The following is a 25,045-nucleotide window of genomic DNA, read 5'->3' on the forward strand; positions in this document are numbered from 1 at the left end:
AGGTCCGATAGGACTCCTTCTTCAGCTTGACAGCATCCCTCACCGAAGGTGTCCACCAACTGAACTGAAGTCATTTGTCTCCAAGGAGTGGACTGAAAATAATGCTGGCATTAAAAGTTGAATTTTGTGCTAATTTTTGAGAAAACATATGAATTGGCACTTTAAGTATACTGAGTAATGATTAGCTAAAAAAAAAAGAAAACCTACAAAGCTTACAAAAACTGTGTGACATAATGTCAGGACCGGTACTTTTCTATAAAGATCAAATAGTCTACACGCTCCATGAAAATATATCCACTATAGTGACTGATTTAAGACACCTCAGGTTTCCTGGAATATTACATAAAATCCAAATAATAACCCACTGATGTAGCACTTTCTTCACAGCGTGCAACAGCTAGCATTCACACAGCGCTGCAAGCTGCTGCACACACACACAACCTGAGAGCTTCCTCTCTGGTCAGCTGTGCCTGTGGGAGAGTGTGTGTTAGACAGCAACAAATGTTACACACACACACACACACACACACACATGCGCACACACACCCTAAAACTAAAGTGAGCAGAGATCAGAACAACAACAGCAGACTAAGTGAGGGAGTTACAAGAATAAGGCCTGGATATCTGTTACTGTAAAATGTAAGAAACCTACAGAGACGTTGAAAACCAAATGGAGCAACAATAAAACGACAACAAAAAAGGCAGAAATTATGTCAGTTTTGAACTAAATGTCCACCAGCTTTATGAAAACTGAAAAAAAAAAAAGAAAGACAACGTGGGCAGACAGGAGTTTTGCTTCTTCCACTGCATTTCTCTCCGTACTTCACCTGGCAGGGATAAGTGACCGGATCGCCGGCTGAGTGTTGGTTGGACATGTCGGCTTGATGTGAGGTTTGGTATTTGACTCATTTGCCGTCGGATCGGCGGAACGCTTTGATTTGGCCGGCTGACAAAAGTATAGTGGCTGTTATGCCTGTCTGACTTGAAGATTGGATGAGCGTTTGATTTCTGAATCACTGGGTGAGCACTTGACTGCTTCACTGAGCAAGTTTTGATAAAAAAATAAGAAAAATAGCAGCGTGCCACTCTCGACTGTTTCCTGTTCTGCCTGCTACCATGTTACTCTAATCTTGTGTGTGTTGGGTCTCTCGTAATACTTTAAAAAACAAAAAATGTTTTTTTTCTGAAATGCCATGTCGACTTGGCCTCTCTGGTCCCATATGCAGTTTTAATCTTTACTTATTTTTTTGTAAACTAATCCACCAAAGTTACTGTCTGTGAAATAGACATTCAACTTCCAAGTGCCAAGAATTTGACCCTTTTCTCCCCTGATTCTCATGTGGAGTCCAGAAAATCACTTAATATTCAAAGCACAGATATTCCACTGGAGCTTTAGAGTTTTATTTTTTATGTTAAATTTTTCCTTGAGACTTAATTAAGTCTCTTCTTTTTTCTACTGTTTTCTGTAAATCAGAATTAAAGTAGTGAACAGTTCTCAGCTAATATTTTTTGCACTGCCTTGCAAATGTATTGATACCCATTGATTTTATTTTCTCTCATATTTTCTCGCGTTATAACAACACACTTCAATACATTTAATATAAACTTTAACATATATGTTTTAATGTTTTGATATATCGTCAAACTGCTTACCTTTAGGTAAACGCTACAAAAACACCTAAAGTTTCACCTTTGGGTGTCTACAAAATACCTTAATAATGTATTAATACACAGAAACAATAAATCTCTGTACAAAAAATATTTGGAGAGTAAATCAAAACAAAATCTTATTTGAGGTTGAGTTGAAATTTCAAGAGGGAATGTGAAACGAAAGAATCAATCTGTGTTACATCAATTATGTCATGCATGTTTGAGAATTTTTTTAATCTCCATGGCAACCATTCAGCTGTGCAAAACGCCTGGGAGGACCTAGCCCCGCCTTCTAGGTGCAGCTCCTCCTTGGAACTGCCTCACAGAAACCCCCTTACCCCTTCGGCTCCTTCAGACTAGCCAGCAGCAATTAGCAAACACCTGGTGGAACTGAACATCCCCTGAGCTCATTATAGGAGCCACTGCTCAATGCAAAGCTGGTAAAAATGTTGTTAAAGGGTTAATTGAGGAGCCATGTTGTGATGACTTCCTGAAGGCGGAGTATCAGAAAAAGCAGGAGTTTTTGAAAAAACAGAGATCTCAAATTACAAAGTCCTGACTTTGTACTTAAATGCAGGCTGATATATACAACATGTTTATAACAACTGAAGGTAACCTAGTTACATGATTGTGCTATAAAATGCCACTACATGCCTGGAACATACATAATGCTGCCCTGTTACAAATAGAAACTGAGTAGTGAGACATACATTTGTATTCAGCCCCATTTTTTAAAATCCAGTGCACTGAACCATTTTCCTTCACAAGTCACCTGGCTAGTCAGCAGAGTCCACCTGTGTATAATCTCATTTCAGTATGAACAGAACTGCTCTGTGAAGGTCTCAGCAGTTTGTTAGACAGGATCAGTGAGCAAACAACACGAGACATATCAGGGAAAATGTTGTGGAAAACCATAAATCGGGAATCATTTTTATGAAAAGGGACGACAGCAGACTGCTCCAATTAACGTAATGCCCAAAAATTGCATGTATTGAGAGTGACTAAAGAAGACTGTGTGTGTTTTAATTTGTTTCCTTTGTATTTTATATTTTAAAACCTCACCCAGTTAGATTCCCACTGTAGACCACACAAAGGCTCCCACTCATGTCCTCGTTTACCCAGAGAGCCTCTCTGGAACCAATAATCAGTGTAAAATGTGAGCTTTTAGAGAGCAGGAAGAGGCTGGAACACATGGAGCGAACCCAGACAACCGTCACACCGTCAGCTGACCCCTTCTGGGAAATCCCACATTAATCTGTCACAAATGATAACAGCCAATAGTTATAGTTCGGTGGATTCCATTTGCTAAGTGACCTGACATGATCACTGGTTTTTTTGTTAGTTTGTTTTTTATCTTTGTCAGGTGGGATAATCTCCTTAAATTTTAAGTTATGAAAATTGACAATACAAAAGGGTAAAAGAATTAGAAGAAAAAAAGAAATAGGACGGTCTCTCTTTTTTTTGGATTCCTTAGAAAAATAGAACTGGCGGCGTGAATCACATGAGAGCGGCGCGGTGGCGATGCCGGAGAACACACAAAGCCGTCAGCGGTGTGTTTTTGGTGATGAAGCATATTCATTTGTGTTTCGAATTGAAAGGCGAGCGAGATAAGCGGGCTGAGAACAATACAGATAGGAGGAAGAGACGGATGGAGAAGGGAAGGAATAAGGAGGCAGACTGTCAGATAAAATGAAATACAGCAGCAGACGACTGCAGTGAGTGACAGCAGGCTGACCCAGATGATGGGATAAGACGGGAGCGGCGCGGTCAGGATTATTACGGCATCATAAGGAGGAAAAAAAAACCCCGATGCTGATCTAAGCATTTGTGACTGGACTGCGCAGTAAACAGCTGGCTTTCAAGTGAATCATGACTGACTCGTCTTTCATGTCTGCAGAGCGCAGTGAACACCATGTCAGGCCAGCAGTCGGTTTGCATTGGATGTGCTGTGAATATGAACTCCCAAAAGGAGAGCGTAGAAACACGCCGTGCCTGTTTTTACGCTCTTTAAAATCTCATCTGATTTGGAAGTTTTCATAAAAACCATTAAAAAAAAATCATAATAATTCCTGCGCCTTAAACGTTTTCACATTTTATCTCTTTGCAACCACCTGCTTCATGTTGTTTTATTGGGATTTTATTTAATAGACCAGTGCAAAGTAGTGCGTAATTGGGAGGTGGGGGAGACGGTTCAGCAGTTCTGAGATGTGCGGCTTTCGCTTGAGTTCAACCCGAGTCAACATAATTCAGACAAAAAAACAAAAAAAAAGAGAGAATAAATGTTAAACTTTCAAGTTAACAATTATTGTCAACACTGTTCTCCATGTGCTGCTTCTAAATAGTGAAATCAGTCAGCCTGAGAGCTGAAGCCACAGGACAGAGGGCTGTTTTTATTAGAGGCCACATGTTAGCTACTGTATAGCACAGCTGTAGGAAAGAACACCGGAGGCTAATTTATCAGAGCGAGCTTACAGAACCAGAACCGCTCCATCATTTGGCACTGCCACCAAAACGGTTTGAAACATCTTTAATTCGATTAAAATCCTTGTTTTCAACAGATGTAAGTTAACTCCTCTAAAAGTCATGAAAAGCTTAACTCACTAAGTAAATGTGGAAATACAAACTGTGCAGAGTGTCTGTAAGACGCTGACCCAGTGCAGGTCTACATTGAGGTGTAATAGTTACCAGAAGGAAAACAAAAGCAATTTTGATCTGTATCACCTTAGAAACAGTTAATGGAAATGGCAAATCTTCAATTTTGTGAAAATAAAAAAGTTTTCACTTTCACTTGAGATGTATTTTGGCTTTTCCGAGAAAGATTTAACTTACTAAAGGGCAGCGAATAAATTCTGACGTAGTTAACTTTTCCATCCGCTGACCGTACCAGAGGCACGAAACAGAGAAATTTCTACATTCTAACCTCCGTCTTGAAGGTGAGGACTCTCTCTATTTTTCAGAGATGCCAGGGTTTTTTTTTTTTTTTTTACAGCGTAGCTTCAACATCTGATGAAATTTTAATTAGCATGACAGCTACTGGCTCGCTGTGACACGTAAGAAGTCAGATGTTAAGATTCTTTTGATCTGCCCAAATATGATCTATAATCATCATGTGCTTCCAGATCACACACTGTGTACTTTTGGGTTTCCATCTTTTTTTTTTTTTTTTATTCTGTGAGAGAGAAAAAAAAATCTAAAAATAGTTTAAAATTCCCAAAATCGAAGAAAAGTAATTTTCTTTCTTACATTTACTATAACGTCCTTTTCATTCATGTCTTCTTGAGACTTTTTTTTCCCGGGAGGGAATCAAAACTTTGGTAACAAATTAAAAGACCGGATGCTGCCGTGATGAGATGCATAATATTTTACGCTGGATTAGACGCTAATCCATGGTTAATCCCTGAGGAAAGGTAAATAGCTAAATGTCAGCTGGTCTCCTGTCAAACATGCAAATTACAGCAGCCCTTCTGTCTTCATCTTAACCCGTCTCACTGATTCCCCTCACATTGTTTCATGTTGTTCATCTATCCAGTAGTGAGAGAATTTCAAAATAGCAAATCTTGTAAATGATGACAGAACTGATTATAATATCAGAGTGTTTGTTCCTGCTTCGTATACTAACAAATGTAAATGAAGATTTGAAACTTCTTCACTAATCAGATCAACAAACGAGTAATTACAGAGCAATTAACGTCTAATTACATTGCAAAAGTCAGAACACTTCTGAGCTTTATTAATATTAAAAATGCATCTAAAGTTTCTGAATTCATTACGGCTGTACAGTCGCAAAGTGGTTCAGCCGAGATCTCAACAAACTGCTAATGATTTTCTAAACGTTACGATCAATAATAGATTCTCTCCATGTTTTTTGTCTCTCTCTGTTTTTGCAGACCCAGAACCTTTCTAGGAGACAGACTCCCGCCTGATCCATTCAATTAAAACCGCCGTCGTCGAGCGCCATGAGCTGCTGCTGCTGGGGTGACGTCCTGCCAAACCCGCTGACATGGAACACCTAAAATGGAAACGGGACTGACTGCCATGATCCAACTCCTGCTTTAATCGTCAACTAGACCTCGTCCCGTTCCGTTCCGACCTTCCTCCGCGCTCCTCGCCCCGACCTGAACCGCTCCCAGTTTTGAATTTGAACTGCTGCTCTCTACCTTTCCTCCCCCTGTTCCCCCGTTCCTCACCCTTCCCCGTCAGCTCCTTTTCTTTTCTGTTTTTTTTTCTTCACCCTACTCCTTTCAACGGAGGCGACATCAAACACTCTGAATTCAAACCATGGCCGCCAGACAGCGTTCGTCCTCCCCGTCTCCCTCCCTGCTCCTTCCCGTCCTCCTTCCTGCACTGCTGCTCCTGCACCTGCCTGCTGCGGTGACAGGGGACTGCTGGCTGATAGAGGGGGACAAAGGTTACGTTTGGCTGGCTATCTGCAGTCAGAACCAGCCTCCGTACGAGACCATCCCCCAGCACATCAACAGCACGGTCAGTTCCAGGTTATCGGTGAACTTCTTCCACCCAGAATGAACAACGTTCCTCCCTGACACACAGAAAGCTGCTGATAATGCTGCTTTTTCTCACTTTGTTGTTTTAATATTCTGTTGATTTCATTTGATAACTTCATAACTTTACACTTAAAAAAAAAAAAGGCAGCCAGTGTGCCATTTAACAAGGCTTAGCAGCTAAAAATGCTGATCTGTAACAAAATAGACTAAAAAGTCGAATAAATTGAGATTTGGTGAGATGAAAAATTCTCAGTGAATCAAGATACAGATGTGTAAAGGAGCCCTTTATAAAGGAATGGAAAAGTAAGGTGTGTTTTAGATGAAGGGTAGGAAAATGAAATTGAACACGCTCTATATTTTTAATACATATAAATATACAAGAACCTGTAAGCTCATGTGAAGGGTCATTTCTTTTGCTCGTTAGCTATAGTCCAATGTAATAATAATCTGACCTTATCTAGACATTCGATTGTGACCTTTGGTTTAGAAGCCCCTGGTCTAGACTTTGACTGGTCCATTACAGCATCTTAATTGTTTCTTTTGAATGATTCAGTCTTTGTGTTTCCACTGTGCTGAGGATCCCTGTGTCATGAGGCTTCATATCAAGAAATTCATGATTGTGTCAGTGAATGTAGAGAATTATTCAGCACATTCAACACATTTTTCTTGTGAATATTCCATTATATTCCAAATTATTTTGACCTAAATAAATGTCCATAAACTGTAGAACACCTCCCCCCCAAACAGATTATTCTAACATTTTCCTCTGAAATCCTGATGAAACATCTCTAAATGTTCCTGTTCAAAAAATAGACACTTTTATAAAGTTGTTATGCTTTTTAAAGATTACCTAAATGGGCAAACCCATGTAGGGCCCATGTAGGGCCCATGTGGGCTGTGGCCCTACATGGGCAAACCCATATGGGACCCATATGTCAGCCCTCCTTTCCCCCATATGGGGCCCACCTAGGGATGCTGGCAGGGTTAGTTACATTAGGATCAGCAAATTTATTCATTGTGCAATTGTCTCACATTCCACTTTTCTGTTAAATAATAAACTGTCAAGTTAAGAAAATTTGCAAAGTTACTAATTCACAAAATTAGTAAATCATTGTAAAAAAAAAAAAAAAAAGCTTTTGAATGACTTTCTACAAAGGCCGGCAAGGTGAGGCAATAGGCAACTGCAGTGGCTTAGCACATTTCAGCAACAGGGCGATTCAAAGTGCTTCACATGATTAAAAAGGAAATGAAAAACAAAGGAGAAAAACATCACATTGCAGTGGCAAAATAGAGGAAAATGATGAGACAATGAGAAACAGATTACAATTTGTGATGTTCCAGCTGTTACTCATCAAAAGCCACTCTAAACAAATGGGTTTTTTTTAGCTGTGATTCAGAGGAACTCTGTGTTTCAGCAGTTTTCTAGAAGTTTGTTCAAGATTAGAGGAAAACTTAATGCTGCTTCTCCATGTTTGGTTCTGGTTCTGGGGATGTGGAGCAGACTAGAATCAGAAGGCCTGAGAGGTTTGGAAAGTTGATACAATATATCTTTAATGTGTTTTGGTGCTTAGCCATTCAGTGTTGTTTAAACTAACAACATTATTTTAAAGCTTATTCTCTGAGCTACGGGGATCCAGTGACTTTAGACCTGGAGTGATGTGCTCCTGGTTTTAGTGAGAACAGCAGCAGCAGCGTTCTGGAGTTGTCCGATTTTGAAGACACTGTTGTAGTTATCAGTTCAACTAAAGACAGATGAGTTTCCCTTGATCTACCTGGGACATTAGTCCTTTAATTCTGGAATGTTCTTCAGGTGATAGAAGGCCGACGTTGTAACTCTCTCTATGTGACTCCGAAGGTTCAGGTCTGAGTCTGTTGTTACTCCCAGACTCTGCACCTGCCTGGTCAGTCGCCTCTAGCTGTAATAGCTGAAGACATTTGCTGACTTTTGATCGTTACTCTTTTGGTCCAAAAATAGTTCTGCTCTGTTCTGCTTCTATTCAGCAGAATAAAGTTATGGCTTACGCATTGATTTTTTTCTATTCATGTATTCAGCGATTAAAGAAGCAGAATACATCATCTGGCAAAAACTGATAGCATTTTCCACATAACAAAAATGCTGAACCTTGTATAAGGCGGCTTCAATAGGTCACCTCATTGGAACTACATGCCACTTCTTTTCACTTTCATTATAACAATAACTCAACTGAGTATATAAGAGGGAAATAAGGGCATGCAAGCAGCAATACTTCTATATTTGTGTTTATGTTGAAATAAAATGCCTGGTTATCTGCAAAAAGAACTTTGCTTTACTATTGGTAGAGGATGTTTATCTGTGACTGCAGTACATATCTTAAAAACTTCTTCTTTTTGTCCCCTTCAGGTTCATGACCTGAGGCTGAATGAGAACAAACTCAAGGCTGTGCTCTTTACCTCCATGTACCGCTTCACAAACCTAACTGATCTCAATCTAACCAAGAATGAGATCAGCTACATTGAGGATGGGGCCTTCGCTGGACAGGCAAACCTTCAGGTCGGTAGTCATAGACAGCTCTGTTTTTTTGTGTCACTTTAATTTCACTTTTGAATATTTGGCGCTTGTCAAACAGTTGAAACTAGAAACCTACAGGCAGGAAGCAAAGGTTTTGATTATCAATGTTACACTTGTATGCTTGTTCTGCAGCAAACACTGAACATGAGATGCAATATCACTCTTGGTTTATCAACTGACCTTCTTTTGTGATCACCCAATGTTCATTCACATGCTTGGGAAAAGAAGGTAGAGTTAGGCTGTTCTGTTGGAATTGACATATCTTAAAAGATACACAGTCTTTAAGTTACTATTAAAAATATTTTTAAATAATAAAGAAATATTACAGTGCATATATCATCATTTTGCAACGTTTTCTCTTCAGCTGTTTGTGGTGATACAAAGTCTCCAGCTTCATACATCATTACAATAGTTACAATAGCTGGTAAACTTGTAGGATATGGACTGAACTTATTCAGCGCTTTTCCAGTCAGTCAAAAAGCTTTACACTAGAGCCACATTCTCACATTCATACTTGGGGTTAAGTGCCTTTCCCCAAGTTGACTCACATGTTAAATGTGATAAACTACACCACACATGCACTATGTGATATAGCATATTGCACTATTTCACATATTTCTTTAAGACATGTAATATGTGTAGATGCTGTTAACAAAATTAAATAAATACTATGGAAATTATTTTAGTTGCACTTTTCTAAAATGTTTGAAGTACCTACTCTGTCTTTCCTTGTCAGGTTCTACAACTGGGCTACAACAAACTGACCAATCTGACTGAAGGAATGTTGAGAGGCCTGGGCCGAATGCAGTGCCTCTTTTTACAACACAACCTCATTGAGATCATTGCCACCAATGCCTTCTGGGAGTGCCCCAACCTCAGCAGCCTGGATCTATCTTCAAATAAATTGGCCCGTCTTGACCCCTCTACCTTCACTTCCCTCAACAGGCTAATGGTCTGTGAACTAGCAGCGAACCCGTTCCATTGTGGGTGCGAGCTCTACAGTTTTCTGACTTGGCTAGAGGAGTTCAACAATGTCACCCACACTTACGACCGGCTCCAATGTGAAACTCCACCAGAACTGACAGGGTATCCCCTCCTGGGCCAAGCGCCTGGGCAGGGAAGGAATGCTCGGAATATTCTCCTGTCTGCCTGTCGGGACGGTGTGATTATTCCAGGGATGACCTCCCAGATGCCAGATCCAGATGGCTCAGGGATGGGTTTAGACAATTCTGACCCAGGTCTGTACCCTCAGCCAACCACAGCTACCGCCGATCCCAACTACGTTCCTCAGATTTCCATTAAGCTGGAGTCGGTCTCCCTCTACACGGCATCTCTTCTTGTGCAGATTCCAAAACCGTACACTAAGATGTACATCCTCTCCCAGTATAATGATACCTTTGCAACAGAAATTATGTCCCTCACAAAGAAGAAGGAGAAGATCCCCATAGATAAGCTGAAACCACACACCAACTACACCTACTGCGTGGCGTCCGGAAGTAAAACTCAACGATACAACCATACTTGCCTGTCTTTCACAACGCGGGCTGTGGGCCCGGAGGACCTCCGTTCTAATCCATCCACAACTACCCACTACATTATGACAATCCTGGGATGTCTGTTTGGTATGGTGATTGTGCTCGGATTTGTCTACTACTGCCTCAGGCGGCGACGCATCCAAGAAGAGAAGGAGAAGGCTATAAGTGTAAAGAAAACAATTCTGGAGATGAGGTGGGAGGATTGTTTAAACACAGTTAATTTTAATCTTAAGAGGCGCTTTGCTTTTTTTCTACTCTTAGATATTATAGCAGTTTAATTTGTGATTGAAGTAATGGGCGTCTTTAGAAGAAATTTTACTCCATTATCCTTAAGATTTTATGTCATACTGCTATGCGTGATTTCTCCCTGCTTGAATCAGAAGTGAGACAAAGTTTCTGTCATTCTGTTTTATCACAAAGAATGCCTTTTTTAATGTCAATATTTGCTTAGGTACGGTCCAGAGGCAGCTGCAGCAGTGGCCAATGACCCAGGGGCCATTCAGCGTCTTCAGGAGCAGACTCATCACCACCATTCAGGAGGAGCGGGAGGGAAGCTTCCACCATCTGCCTCTTCTAGCACCGGGATGCTCCATGGATCAGCAAACACAAGCTCTTCCCGCCTCTCCACCTTGCCCCAGGTAGAAAAAATGGCCTCTGCCTTCTCCGAGGCAATGGGCAGCAAGAGCAATTACATGGATGTGAGGACAACGGGAATGGTTGGGGAGAGCAGAGACGGAGTACTGGTTGCTGGAGGAGTAGGAGGTGAAGTAGTTGTTGATATGCGCGGTGTGGCTGAAAATGGGACAGAGGCTGGGGAAGACTCGGATGATGATGGCCGTGGCTCTGCATCGGAGATTTCCACCATTGCTAAGGAGGTGGACAAAGTGAACCAGATCATTAACAACTGCATCGACGCCCTCAAGCTGGACGCCTCTGCCAATATTGTGTCGACAGCTGACGACGGTAACTCTCTGTCCTCCTCCCAGCCACCTTGCATGGCACCTCTTTCCCGCAATCTCCTGCCTCTCTCCACTGCCTCCTCTGGAGATCAGATCATGGCCTCTTCTCCAAAGGTGCATCCAAAGTCTCAGCCACACCCTCAGCCTCATCCTCAGCCACAACCTCAGTCCCATCCTCAGTCTCACCCACAGCTACATCAACAGCCTCATCCCCCTTCTATGGCCCCGGTGCCCCTGGTCATGCCCCTGTCGGAGCGACCTGGCATCAGCGGAGGTGGGTTCCTTTCCCCACCTTACCGTGACCCACCCCCAGCTAATGCGGTACGGCCCCTTCAGAGGCAGCAGAGTGCCGACACCACTGCAGTCAAGAATCGTTGTGGTACTCCTGCTGCAGTATCCGTCAAGAACGCAAGGGTGTACAGTGTGGATATACCGGAGCAGCGGAGTGATCCACCCAAGTATCCAACAGAGAAGGGGAGTCCTGCCGTTTGTGGTGGGATGGGTGGAAGCGGGGGACATGGTGGAGTAGGAGGCTGTGGAAATGGCAAGGGGAACCTAAATGGTGGTGGGGTGAGTTTAAATGGAGGCGGAATGGGATGTAATAATGGGAATGGAAGTGGATGTGGGGTTGTTGGGCCTGGACAGCAGCAGCATCACTTAGAGGTTCAGCCAGACTACCACAGCTCAGAGCACCGACACTCCTTTCCTGCGCTCTACTACGAAGATGGCAACGAATCTCCCTTACCAGCCCAAAAAGCTTCATTCCTCAAGCCACTGGGACGCACCAAAAGGGAGGCCACAGCCACCTACTCCCAGCTCTCTCCTGCTCGTCACCATAACTACAACTCCGGGTACTCCTCCAGTCCGGAGTACTCATCAGAGAGCACGCTACGCATCTGGGAGAGATTTCGACCGTACAAGAAAAACCCACGCGAGGAAGCCTCCTACATAGCCGCGGGCCACGCATTGCGTAAGAAGGTGCAGTTTGCCAAGGATGAGGATCTTCATGATATTTTGGATTATTGGAAGGGCGTTTCTGCCCAGCAAAAGCTGTGAGTTTGGTGGGGGAGAAAGAGTCAAATGCTACGTGGGAGATTTTAAGCTGAACACCAACAGCGGACTAATACAGAGGTAGGATGAGAATCTTTCTGCAGAGTGACTTGGGTCATTCATCCGGCAGATCCAGAGTTGACTAATCTCAAGATGAGTTTGGAACATGTTTTTGGTGACAGTTCATTGACATTTTAAATGGTTCCAGAGGATGACATTTGTCACCACAACCCTGAGTGGTCTGTTCCCCGGACGGCCTCGTACTGGGCACTTTGGTCCTTGCAGGCTTTGCAGAAATGCTAAGTACATTTTGATGAGCAAAGTTAACTTGGTGACAAGCGTCTTCTACCTCATCACTGGTACACCTCATCACTGTAGCTCAACTATCTCAGTAGAAACAGCAGCATTTATAATTTAAGCTCTGTTTTAAGCTCCATCTGTTTTTTTTTTTCAATTTCTATCAAACAACCATTCAAAGGACATTAATTCCACGGCACTGCTTCCACCTGGGTTTCTATAAAACATCATTTAGAGCACTAATGAGAAACTAAATTGAAGATTTATTTGTTGTTGTATTAGAATACCTGTCTTTGGGGAAGACATTAAGCGATACTAATCTGGCTTATTGTTCTCCCTAGCAATTAGCCAGTGTAACAGAAGGTCAGGGACAGTGTTTGTTGAGCATGCTTATTGATGTAAAACACCCAACTACGCATATTCAGTCGTGTGTGTACATACAGGTTGTGAGTTTTAATGTGAGAAATCCCATTTTAGTTGAAGAGGGAAGTAGGGGCTGAGTCATTCTTTATCTCAGGCTTCTGTATGAGAGCAAAAGGTTTTGTGATAGACAGATTAGATAACAACCTACAGTAGCTGGGAAGGTCTGTGAGTGTACTTGTGAATGAGTAAGAGTTTTGCTCATTTGGCATATCTAGATGTCGCGAAGCAAACCCTGTGAAAACTTCCAGGCCTTTTTGGCCTATTTACAGGCACTACTTTGGAGCTGGAGCATTTACATTTCAATAGGCTGAGTCATGCCGAAATTACTTGAGGGGTGGGCTGGAAGTGCAGGTGCAAGCTCGTGTAGTAAAGAATCAAGTAATCACATTTTGGAACAGAAGCAGACTGAGAGCAGGTTAGAGGTTTCCTGTGAACAGCCCTGTGCTAAAGAGGAGAGGCAAGGTTCAGCGCTTTTCTAGCTGCGGCTGCATTCCATCATAACGCTCTCTCCAATGCACAGTGGACACTGGAAAAAGAGCTGAAGATCCACATGGTATTTATTTTTTATTTTTTTGCCTCTGCCTCGATAAAGCTGACATCTCCCTGTGCTTGACAGTTCTCTGTTCTGGTAAAACAAAAACTGGTAGCTTGCTATGGACCAAAGTGCCCTTAGGAGGTGAAATTTAAAGGATTTTAATTACACTTGCCTATCTTCCTGTGTGTGTGTGTGTGTGTGTGTGTGTGCGTGCGTGTGTGTTTTTATGTTTTTTTAATTATTATTATTTAATGTGATGCTGTTATAGCTGGTTGAGGGAAAACGGAGCAAGGCTTGCCAACTACCAAGGAGACAATTAGTGTCTATTTTTTAACCTCCTGGATATTTGTTTTTATCTTAGTTTTCTTTTTTCTCAGAATTGTTGAGTATCATGTCAGTACAGGATATCCACTGATTACATTTGTACCAAATTAACCCAAAGAGCTTTTTATGAAAGTTATAGAAATGATTTGTCTGGTCAGTGTAAGAGTTTGACCAAGAAAAAAAATTAGGTTGATTATGAGATTCACTTTTTGGCCAAGTTAAATCTGTTCAAAAACATTGTTTTTTTTTTGTTGTTGTTTGTTTGCTGTCATTCAAAAGGCTGGCAGATATAGAATTAATTTGTTGGAAGAAAGAAAAATAATCATGTGTAAAGTATATATATGTTTTATATGTTTTATTTTTCTTCTCTTTTTAAGCAGAATGTTCTTCCAAAAACTGCAAGACTCACCATTTCTAACTCCAAGAAATGATGAGTTGTTGTCTTGTATTGCTTGTTTTTCAAGTGTTTCTGTGCTTTTTAAACTTCCGTTGTGTTCCGACCCAACAGAGCTGGTAGCATCCACAAAGAGAATATCACAGCCTTATCATCACTGTAGCATCAGATCAATACGACTTAATCTGAGTAAAAGGAACAACAATAAATGCATACAGCAAACTCCCTTGAGCTCAAAGTCTCAGTCTCCATTTTTCTTTTGAGAGAGCAAAATGTACTCGTTTTGCCTCATCTTCACTTTCTGCTGGGAGCTTTCGCTACCTTAGGTCCAAGGGATGACCAATCGGTTAGTCTGAGATTATCCAGTGTGGGAACCTTTTTAAAATAATGACTGCATTTGAAAGACTGGGGAGAATTGAGCTGCATATTCACTTAAAGAGTTTTTTGTCAGATGTAACATAACATTATCCGAGTTACTCAACAGTTCAGGCCACTGAATTCAATCAGTTGCTAACAACAGGTCCACTATCCATTAAAGGTCGTATGAACTTCTTGACAGAAATGATATGCATCCAGCTTTGTTCATAGGCCCTATTAAGGAATAGTAAGCAACTTAATTTGACGTCTACCTGTGGTGATCAAGCCATGCTCCTGTGTTCCCTTCAATATATTTCAGGATATCAAAGTTTTCTTTTTATGCCACTCTCTGAGAACAAAGGGTATTTGCCTTCAACCCCAAAGGACCAGAACCCAGAAGTCCAAACTGACCAGTGTGTTAGCTGTCGTACCAGTCAGATTACCAATGTGTAATTTCTCTCTCGAGTCTAAATCTAAAGGATTTACTGTCAGTGTCGGGGCTCCAGAGGTAAACATGGAGAGGAAGCAGCAGAAACTGTTTGACTTGTGCTGGTCTCTTGGGGAATTAGTCAAATCCTCTCCGCTCACAGCTGTGAAACCCAACGGTACATTGACAAAGAACAGATCGGGTGTTTGAATTCAGAGAACCATTTAAACAATTGTCTTGAATGAAATTTTTAATCGATATTACCATTATTGTCACTGTGATCAAAAGGCATTTTAATAGAAACAGTTCTGGTGTTTTGGTAATCGAATATATAGCTTCTACCAATCTGAAACAAATCCTCTCAGTTGCTACTTAAACTGTTTTACTAGCTGCCTTGGGGATTCGTCGCGGCACGGTTTGGGTTTTTGCTCTTTTTAAGTTTTGCAATCTTTTTTAGGCTCAGGTTTCTTCAAACATAACAAATCAATAATCTGAAAATTGTGGGAGCAGCACTCCAAATCACCTCCCTGTAGAGTTGTCCTTGCCCTTAATGTGGACCTCTATCAAAGAACCTGAAAACTTGCACAGCCTTACTGGGGATGGCTGCAAGGTCTTTTCTGCCTTTTCTGATGAAATCTCTGAGTCCGTGCTTTACATTTTTGCAGTGGAAGTCATGGACTCTAATGTTGTAAACATAAAAAAACCTCATATTTACTGGTTAATACTAAGAGGCTCCTCTCCCCACTGCCCTATAGGCCACTTCTGTGTTTAACATTAATAAACACATAATGGACCCCAAGAACCTTTGCTGCAGAGAACATGCCACTTTTTACTGGTGGCAAATATCAGTAGATAAAGTTTGGCAGAAATTTTGCTGTTAAAAATTATTTTGCTAAGGGTTTTTCACGTTTGACCATACCATAACAATGTTTATCTTCTGTGCATTTTACTGGACAAAATATTATATTTATGTTGTGAAAATGTATAATAATAAGAACATAATTATAATTTATTATTATTATTATTATTTACAATCAAGACATCTCAGAGAAAGCTGCTTGATGCAGTTTGGAGATCATGTGATAAAGTTGAAAATGGTTGAACAGTCCTGCTTCCAGCTAACGAGCTAAACCTCTTAACAGGCCCCCCTCTGAATCCGTTGTCAAATATCACTACATCAAGGATCAAAATCAGTACAACGAACAAAGGTAATCATGTTTTTTTCTAACTAAATGTATTTCTAATGGTAAATTAACAATTTATTTTTACTCTTTTGTATCTATATTTTAAGCCTTGCATAATATTTGTTTTTATGTAATCAGAAGGCCACCTAGGAACTGACATCACAGACTAAATAAATATTTAGCTGTAAAGCAAAACACTTAGCTGGCAACATAGCCGTAAGTTTTATCTCTAAACTAAATATTTAGCTAGTGAACTAATTATTTAGCTACAAGCTAAATATTTAGTTACCAGGCTAAATACTTAGCTTCAAGTTAAATATTTAGTTATTTATCAGGGTAAATACTTAGCTTCAAGTTAAATATTTAGTTAGCAAGCTAATTATTTCACTCTAAACTAAATATTTAGTTAGCAAGTTAATTATTTAGCTCCAAGCGAAATATTTAGTTAGCAAGCTAACTATTTGGCTTCAAGCTAAGTAGATTTTAGCAAACTAAAATCTATTTAGCTTGCTAACTTAATATTTAGTTAGTAAGCTAAATAGTTATTTTGAAGATAAATGTTTTTTCAAACTAAATGTTTACCTTGCTAACTAAATGTTTAGCTAATAAGCTACTAGCTAAATATTCAGTTTGAAACTCTGACTTATATAAATAAATTAACAACATGGTGAGTTTTTTTTTTTCCAGAAATGTAGATAAAAAAAATCCCAACAAATGAATAAGTTAGGGGACGTGGTGTGCAAAGAGCAGCATTTTTTGTAAAATTTTGATATTTGAAGAATTTTAAAATTCTTCACTATTTTGTATCATATACTCATTGCCATCAGGCAGCATGTGTTACGTAATGCACAACCCTAGAGAAAAGCGAGCTCCACAGTGACGCTTGCTTTGACGTAATCACTGTGAAAATGAAGCATTCATTTAAAGAGACACCATTTAGGTCTCACTGAAAGCTACCCAGTTTTGACCATTAACTCTGTCTGACTGGAGACCCTGGATCCTTTCATTTGCTCTGAAGAGGAAGCAGGACTGTGATTTCAATGCACACAGTGTACAGTGATCTGTCTGCTGTTGAGGTCAGAAGTTTGTCGATTAATCTGTTGCTTGGCCTGACCTTTGTGACTCGCACGTCGACCTAATGAGAACAACCGAGAGCGAAGGAAACACAAACACAATGCAGAGGAGTTTCTACCGGTGGGCAACTGTGACCAACACAAACCTACACACACACACACGCACACACACACACATTCTAATGTAGAGAATCAATGAATATACTGTACGTGTTTGAATAGCTTAGATACACACTTTATGGACATGAAATGTATTAACACACACATGTACATTTTCAAACGACACACACACGCACTTTTTTGTACACAGACATGAACAAGCAAATGCCTATATGATATGAACTGAATATTTAAATCAACGTTTACAGACACAAATAGTCTTAAAAGTGCCAAAAAACGGCAAGGTTAATGTGAAGGTGCAATGCAACCAAACAGCTGTAGAAACAATAACTGTTTTTTAACAAGCTAAGTGTCACATTTTTTTGTTTCAGTGTTATTAACTAATTCTCCTGAGTCTATTTATTCTGTTTTTCCAACCAAAGCTTGGACATTTTGTCTTGCGCTGTTACAATGGAAGAAATGGATTGAAAACGTCGCCTCTGTTCTCGTCCCTCTGCTCTGTCTCTTCAAATCAAAATCCCCTCCCCTCCCCCCCAATTAAATCCTCGGGTTAATTGAAAGCACAATTTACAGCGACTTCACTGATTAAATTTAGTTTTTGGACATCTTGTACTTTTGAAATGACAGATTTGTTTGGCGTCTGTTTTAAAGGTAAAGCCACATCCAAGCTCAGCTCCACACCTGGAGAGCTGAGCACAATATCTGAACTGTCACTGAAGCTGCTTCTACCAAAGCCTCTCAAAGTGTTTTTCCCTCTCAGTGCTGCTTCAGGAGGAAGAGTGCTGCAGACTGTACTGCCACACAGGGTTTAAGCCCCTTCACTTAAAGTAAAGACACCTTCAAAACTGTCAAAAGAAACCCTAGTTCTTGTGTGTTTCTCTGCTACCTTCTTTCTTAAATATGCTTTGCTTTTCTTCTCCTCACACACTTGAAGGTTTTTTTCCCCACCCAAGTATGTTACAAGTGTCTTGTAGTGAACCAAGGCTGGCTCCATGTTTTAAAATCAGGCCTGTGGTTCTGCCAGGTTTGAACTCTGAGGGCCTCATTTAGCAGAAACTGGTGAAGATCTGGTCACGTTTTACCTGTGATCTGTGGCTCCAGCATGCTAATTATTGGGTGTTGGAAACAGCAATCTCCATGAAAAACTCTTTATTCTTTTTTTGTTTGTTTGTTTTCTTCATTTTGGGTGGTTTTGGGCACAAAATATGTAACACTGTTCATGAAAATACAGTTAAACAAAAAAAAAACAACAGAGAAATATTCTGAGATTTTAAGTGACAACATCACTTTGAAACACCAGCACTCCACTACAGCTGGTGCTTAAATGTGATCGTTCCTGATTTCTGGCTGAAATGTCCCCATATCCAAAAAGTTTAGACAAGTTAGAAGATCAAATTGACTTTGTAGCTACTCCATTCTGCAGAAAACAAATCTATGCTACCCAGAATCAGCCTCTTCTCCCGTATCCAACAGACCATGAAACATCAGGAGCAGAGAGACTGATTAAATCTAATAGTGGACTGGACATGATCTTGGAATATGTAACATATGTCAACTGTAAACAATATAAATACACAGTAGAGATTTATACTGCAAAATTAAAACAGCCATTTTCCTAAATCCTGAATTCAGTCACAGGAATTTTCCTTTTCGTTATCAGTCAAATAAGTAGGAAAGGGTAAAATTATAATATTTTCTGAATAAATCTCTTTGCATAATTTATTGCAGATTTTTTTTCAAAATGACGCTCGGTGATATTAAAAAAAGAGATCAAGAAAAAAAAAAAACATTTGTCAAATATGTCCCTATTATTTGAACCCTGTGCTGCACATCATTTAGCATTAGCATAGGCTAGTAATTTCTTGCCGCAGCTTCTCTGAAACGATTCAGGCTGACACACACATCTGCACAGAATCCAGAGCCAGGCTTGTGTTATGCTCGCATCAAAAAAGATCAACCCCAAAAGAAATTTAAAATTCACCACATTTATTTTGTGGAGGTGCCAAACAAGTTTTAAAAAACAGCTGAATCAAGGTGTTTAAAAGTCTGAACTCTGCCTTAATTTTTTCCATATGTTCTGTGTCCTTCTGGGTTATATGTGTGTGTGTGTGTGTGTGCGTGTGTGTGTGTGTGCCCTCTACGTGCTTGTAATGCATGAATACACTCTGAGCGTTTTGCTGGGTAAGAACATGATGATGTGAGCATGTGTGTATCTGAGTGAATATTACTGAGGGATTTTGTCATGAAGCTCCGTTCCGAGGCTGGAGGGTCGGCAGCAGAGAGAGGGTATCTGAAGCATTTTTAATTAATCTGCCTTTCTGTCTCCAGGGCCCTCCAGTCAGGCTGCACGCATTCATTTGCTTGCCGTCACTCACACACAGCGACACTCGCTTGCTCTGAAACACGGGAACGGGTTTGTCAGATGTATCATTCGCAAGTTTGCAGTGTGAATGTGAACGATTGCCCAAAAACTAATGGCCGACACAAAAGCACTGAAATGTGTTCATTGGGATAAATACGTGACAATTCTAATTCTGACATTGTTATCCACAAAATGTTCTTCATTTTTCTGGTTGAGACAACTGCTTTCCTTCACTCCTTACCTTCCAGACCAGAGTGCTACACCAGATTAGCATCATAACAATAAGCCTTGTTAGCACTCTTTTAGCCAAACCACTGATTCTCATGTAGCCGGGCCATTGCCTTCCTACACTATTACACTTGACTCAAATCTCTCTTTAGTGATCCATTTGGAATTTCTCCCATTGACCTGGATTTCTACAGGCAGAATCTTAACTGGGCCAATCAGCAAACAGAAGAAGTTCAAAAATGCTAACGTTCATTTTCCCGCTGCCTCTAATTGTAGTCTGTTGATAGCTTCAGGAAAGTGGAGGAAATGAACGAAGCTGCTCAGTCCGTGTTGGCCACGCTTCAACGTTAACAGTCGCCTGGTTCGGCTCAGCATGTCTCTCTACACAGAGGCTGTTTACAGCGCAGGGCATTTCCATTAAGCTTCATTACATGTAGCACAGGCAAATGTTAACAACTGAGTAAAATTGAAAACCTCAACAGAGTCCACACCTGCAGGAAGTAGTTATCTCTCAACAAGGTGCTGATTTTTACCAGGCGATCACTGAACCAAATCCTTTGAGAACCCTATTCCGCCCCCTTGTGGTGGCGCCGCACCCAGACCCACTCAAGGGAGCGTCACAAAAACCTGTGAAGACACTGAGCACTAACTTCCTTCTTCACAAAATGTAAACAACAATGGAGAGGCATCCGATTTCAGCAGCAGCAGGATTTCTCTTCTGTTTTTTGTTAAAAGACAGTGAACCAATTCAGACGTGTTTGTTTTCACTGTATTTACCCAGAATGCTATTAAGATCCATAGCGTTGAACATGCGCATTACATGCATCACGGGTAAAATTTAAAACCTCAGATTGCACGCCTCTATGAATGAATCGTTTCTCAACAGTCAAGAGTCCAGACCTTCTGTACGAGGCGAAACGTGGAACAAGTGGCTGGACTTTAACCAGACTAGCGTCTTTGAGCAGAAAACAAAGAAAATATACAGTAAATATAACATTTTGCTTAGAGATATATCGACTGTAAGGGATGATTTGAATTTCTTTCAATTCTTGTGGCAATACCTGTTTTACATCTGATTGGAGCAAACAAAAACCACAAATAAACTGTTGAAAAATGAAGCTCGTCTGGCATTTCAGAGGCGAGGAGTCCGAGTCAAATCCCTTCAATCTGTTCAAATGACACAGGCCTCGTCTCTACTCTGTGTCCAGAAATAGTTCTTAAGGCGTCCTCAGCTTTTCGTTTAATCATCGTTTAACCCCATCCATTTTTTATTCAGGTCTGACTCACTTTCAAATTTAAACTATTTCTGTTAATCACATATCTGTAACGTTTCAATTATTAACAGCGGTGCATAATTCAAGACATGAACCAGGCTTGTATCTACACACAGCAGAAAAAAAAAGCCAAGAACTCATTTTAAGTTGAATGTTGATGTATAGGATGATCATCCCACCTAATCTGGTACCTTACACCCTCCGTATTGCAAAGATTCATTTATTGATTGATTATAAATATTATTCCTAATTATAGAAGGTGTTCCAAAAACATGCCAAGGTAATATTTGAACTTAACAGTACGTCTTCAAATTTTAAAATTACTAAAATAAAAGATTAGCCAAAAATAGGGAGAGTTTAGTGAAGCATTCTGCGTTAAGTTTTGGTGTTCTCCGTCTTTCTGTGTTGTCTGGTACATCAGGGCTGTGTCTTTGGTAAACTCCTTCGTTTGGCCCCCAGACTTTAATCATCTCTCAATGTAAAGAGATACTAATGCCAAAAAAATATTAAAACTCTCAAACAGATTTTTTATGAATTTCTACACCATACACGTTAAGTTGAGGTTTCGCTAGAGATGATTAAATGCAATCCGCTCATCTTAAAAGACGAAAAAGGAAAATGTTTTGCACTGCTCCAAATGAAAAGCTGGGAGTTAGATAGCATCTTTATTGTCGTTAGCCAGATGTGACACACAGCCAGATTTCTGTGTTTTGCCTGCATTGTACGCCACACGTTGGTGCTTCCAAATCCCCTTTGGAAAAAAAAAATATGCAAATGAGGAGTAAAAAGCGGCTGATGGCACACCTGGCAGTTTTTCCTTTTAAGTGTCGCCGCCCCATGACCAAATATTGCCCTACAGCATATCACCCATCCCATTTTAAAAAAATAAAATAAAAAAGACCCAAATAACAGTTATTTGGACACATGCTCAAATAAATGAGATGTAAATCTAAGAGAATCACCTAAACCGTCTATAAGTGAAATAATTAGTCAGCTATCCGAAATAACTCGGTCCCTGTAGAGTGAAGCATAAAGCACATTAAAATATTACTAGAAACCAGCAGCTGCATGCAGCTGTCCTCCATCTTCTCACTTAAGTAACAATTGCCTGGGCAATTACTAACTCCAGAACATGATCTGCGGGAAATGCTTCCAAGTCTCCCAGCAGCACTCCCCGGGGCAAACGAAGCCTATAAATTTAATACACTTCATCTAAATACAGAGCTGGGGAACAGAGAGCTGCAATGGGGAAGGCTGCAGAGTTTTTAGAGAGTTAGAGAAAATGTTTTCCCAACAGGTAACATCAATGAACTGCATTGTAACTATATGTCTAATAACGGACAATCAACATGAGAGAAAGTGTGTGGTTTGTAAAACATGGATTCTGTATCGGTCCAAGTGATGTGTGTGTGCGTGTTTATGTGTGTGTTATGGATTCAGATGGAGCTGTTTAGGATTTCACCTGGGAAATGTGTTTCAAGATGTTTTCATTCTGTTGGATTCCAGTTTACTGTCACCTGAGAGCTGATTTATTGTCATAGTTTCTAAAGAATTTCATAAAAACTGAATATTATGAAAAAAGTTAAATATTTTCTGTCATCCATTTCAGAAAGCAAAACTCTGAGATGTGTTACACTTGGAGGGAAACGTATCAAGCCATGTAGTTCTGATGATCGATTCCTAGAGAAAACCCAAAATTCAGTATCTCAGGAAATTAGAATATTACATAAAATCCATAAATCCATAAAAACATGAAATTTTAAAAAGAAATGTTAACATTTTGGAAAGTATGTTCATTTCTATGCACTCAGTATTTAATTGGCCTCCTTTTGCATGTATAACCTGTATATGGTAATGTATATTGCATTCATACGCAATTCTGTTTGATACTAATTTGACTTCACAGCTCCATCTGGGCTTTCTCCCATTGACTTGGATTTGTCCAGTAGAATTTCAGCCAAGCCAATCAGTGAACAGAAGTAATTGTCTATTTTTTTTGCGCTGTTTTAAATTGTAGTGGCAGCAGAGGAAGAGAACAAAGCCGTCCAGTCCGTGTTGGCCACTGGACTAACGTCGATAGCCACCTTGTTGGGTTCAGCATTTCTCTCTTCACAGTAGAGGATGGTTGTTTACAGCGTGGGCAATTTCCGGTGAGCATCGAAGTGTCGGATTGGCACATTACATACGTCACAGGCAAACACTGTTGGAGTCGACATCTACAGGGAGCAGTCGTCTCTTTAAAGCTGAGTGTCCAAACCCTCCACGAACCGAAGTGCAGAATACGGCGCTATCGACAAACCAAACCTTTTGAAAAATCAGTTCTGTCTCCTCACCTGTGGTGGCGCTGTACCAACAACTACTGAAAGAAGCAACATGAAAACATGTGAAGCCACGGAGAGCAGGAGGATCTGGTTAATGAACATGTCAAGGAAAATAATCACATATAAACTAAACGGTGCTCTACAGTGCAAGCTTGCCTTAAACATGCTAACATATTGGGTGTGAGACATCGGCTGCCCTCCGCTGAATGATAATCACTTTTGACTGGCATATTCAGTGTGAATATATGTACCATTACAGACGTACTACAGCAGGTTCAGTAGTTTATGAACTACACAGTGATCTTTGTAGTCAATTTGTTGAATATTTTATTGCTCCCCAACCTGTTGTTTCAGGAGTGTCCTACCCCTAATTAGAGGAGGTCAAACCTTTCCTTTTCTCCTGTAATTCAAAGCATACTTTTAATTATAATCCTTCCCCATACCTTACCGTTCTGTAGGCCTGTGCCTCGCTGAGATGTCAAGCCCGGGAATCGATTACTGACTGCTAGACTGGTTGCTGTGGGCGACGGGCGGAACAGTCAAGGTTGCTGATAGGAACACTGGCTCTCATTAATTGCCTCCTGCCTCAGTCGTAGAGAAGTTCCAGGATGTATTTGCTGAAGATATGCAGCCACACAGGCCCACTTTCAAACGCTCAAAATGTGTATTAAGTTACAGATCATTTGAAAAAGTAAGAAAATTTCAGCACAGAAAGCAGTGTAAAGCAAGAGAAGTAGAAACAATAAAAACACTCGTTGATTTTCATTTATTTATCATCTGATGATTAAAAAAAAGTAACTAGGTGTTTGTCCATTAGCAATAAACTTGTGCAGTTCGAAATTCTGAAAATAAATTTGCTTAATGGAAACGTGGCAATTTAAAAAGAAAATAAATTTTTCAATAAAAAGTTTCTGAGCTAGGATGAGGTGATTTTTGGCCGTATAAAAATAGATTTATTTTGTAAAACTCCCATGGAAATTCTCTTTTTTCATCACACAACGCTGTGAACTCTCCATCTAAAAACGTCACATATGGAGCCGCTCCCAAGTAGGCAGGGCTTGACGCTCCAGCGCCTGAAAAATTGTGGCTCTTTTGATATTAGCAGAATGTGGACAAAGATTTGTGCGCATTTGTAATGGAAAGCAGCTTCTGATGGGTCAAAAATAAGGCTTATTCCATCTATAGCCATTTATACAAAGTAACTTTATTCCTCTCATATTGTACCAAGAGGTTGTCTGTAGTTAACTTTGCTTTGATACAATGTTATTATATTTCCTATATGACGAGTCCGTTGGTCCAAACTGGGTTTAGTGAAATAATGAAAGTAAAAGTGAAGTCTGAAAAAAAAAAAACTATTGAATTAAAATAAATGAATGACAATTTCCAGCATTTCAATGAAAACATATCATCATAATAAATAAATAAAAAACTAAGGAGAGCAATAATCAAATGCTCAGTGGGCTTGAAACTGACGTAGGTAGA

General features: G+C 40.3%; 1 protein-coding gene across 2 annotated transcripts in view; it reads left to right on the forward strand.

Moving 5' to 3' along the window:
* Positions 1 to 16,101, forward strand: part of LOC106962638 (protein phosphatase 1 regulatory subunit 29-like) — a 130,841-nt gene extending 114,740 nt beyond the window's left edge. For both annotated transcript variants that reach the window (XM_015057177.1, XM_015057178.1), the window contains 4 exons: positions 5,538 to 6,132; positions 8,533 to 8,682; positions 9,437 to 10,428; positions 10,687 to 16,101. In XM_015057177.1, coding sequence (XP_014912663.1) covers positions 5,929 to 6,132; positions 8,533 to 8,682; positions 9,437 to 10,428; positions 10,687 to 12,250 — 2,910 coding nt within the window. In that variant the 5' untranslated portion in view covers positions 5,538 to 5,928 and the 3' untranslated portion in view covers positions 12,251 to 16,101. The remainder of the gene's footprint in view (positions 1 to 5,537; positions 6,133 to 8,532; positions 8,683 to 9,436; positions 10,429 to 10,686) is intronic.
* The last annotated feature ends 8,944 nt before the right edge of the window (positions 16,102 to 25,045 follow it).

This window comes from Poecilia latipinna, unplaced genomic scaffold, assembly GCF_001443285.1.
Source record: "Poecilia latipinna isolate Pla-1442-1.1 unplaced genomic scaffold, P_latipinna-1.0 Scaffold1441, whole genome shotgun sequence".
NCBI classification, from domain to species: domain Eukaryota; kingdom Metazoa; phylum Chordata; class Actinopteri; order Cyprinodontiformes; family Poeciliidae; genus Poecilia; species Poecilia latipinna.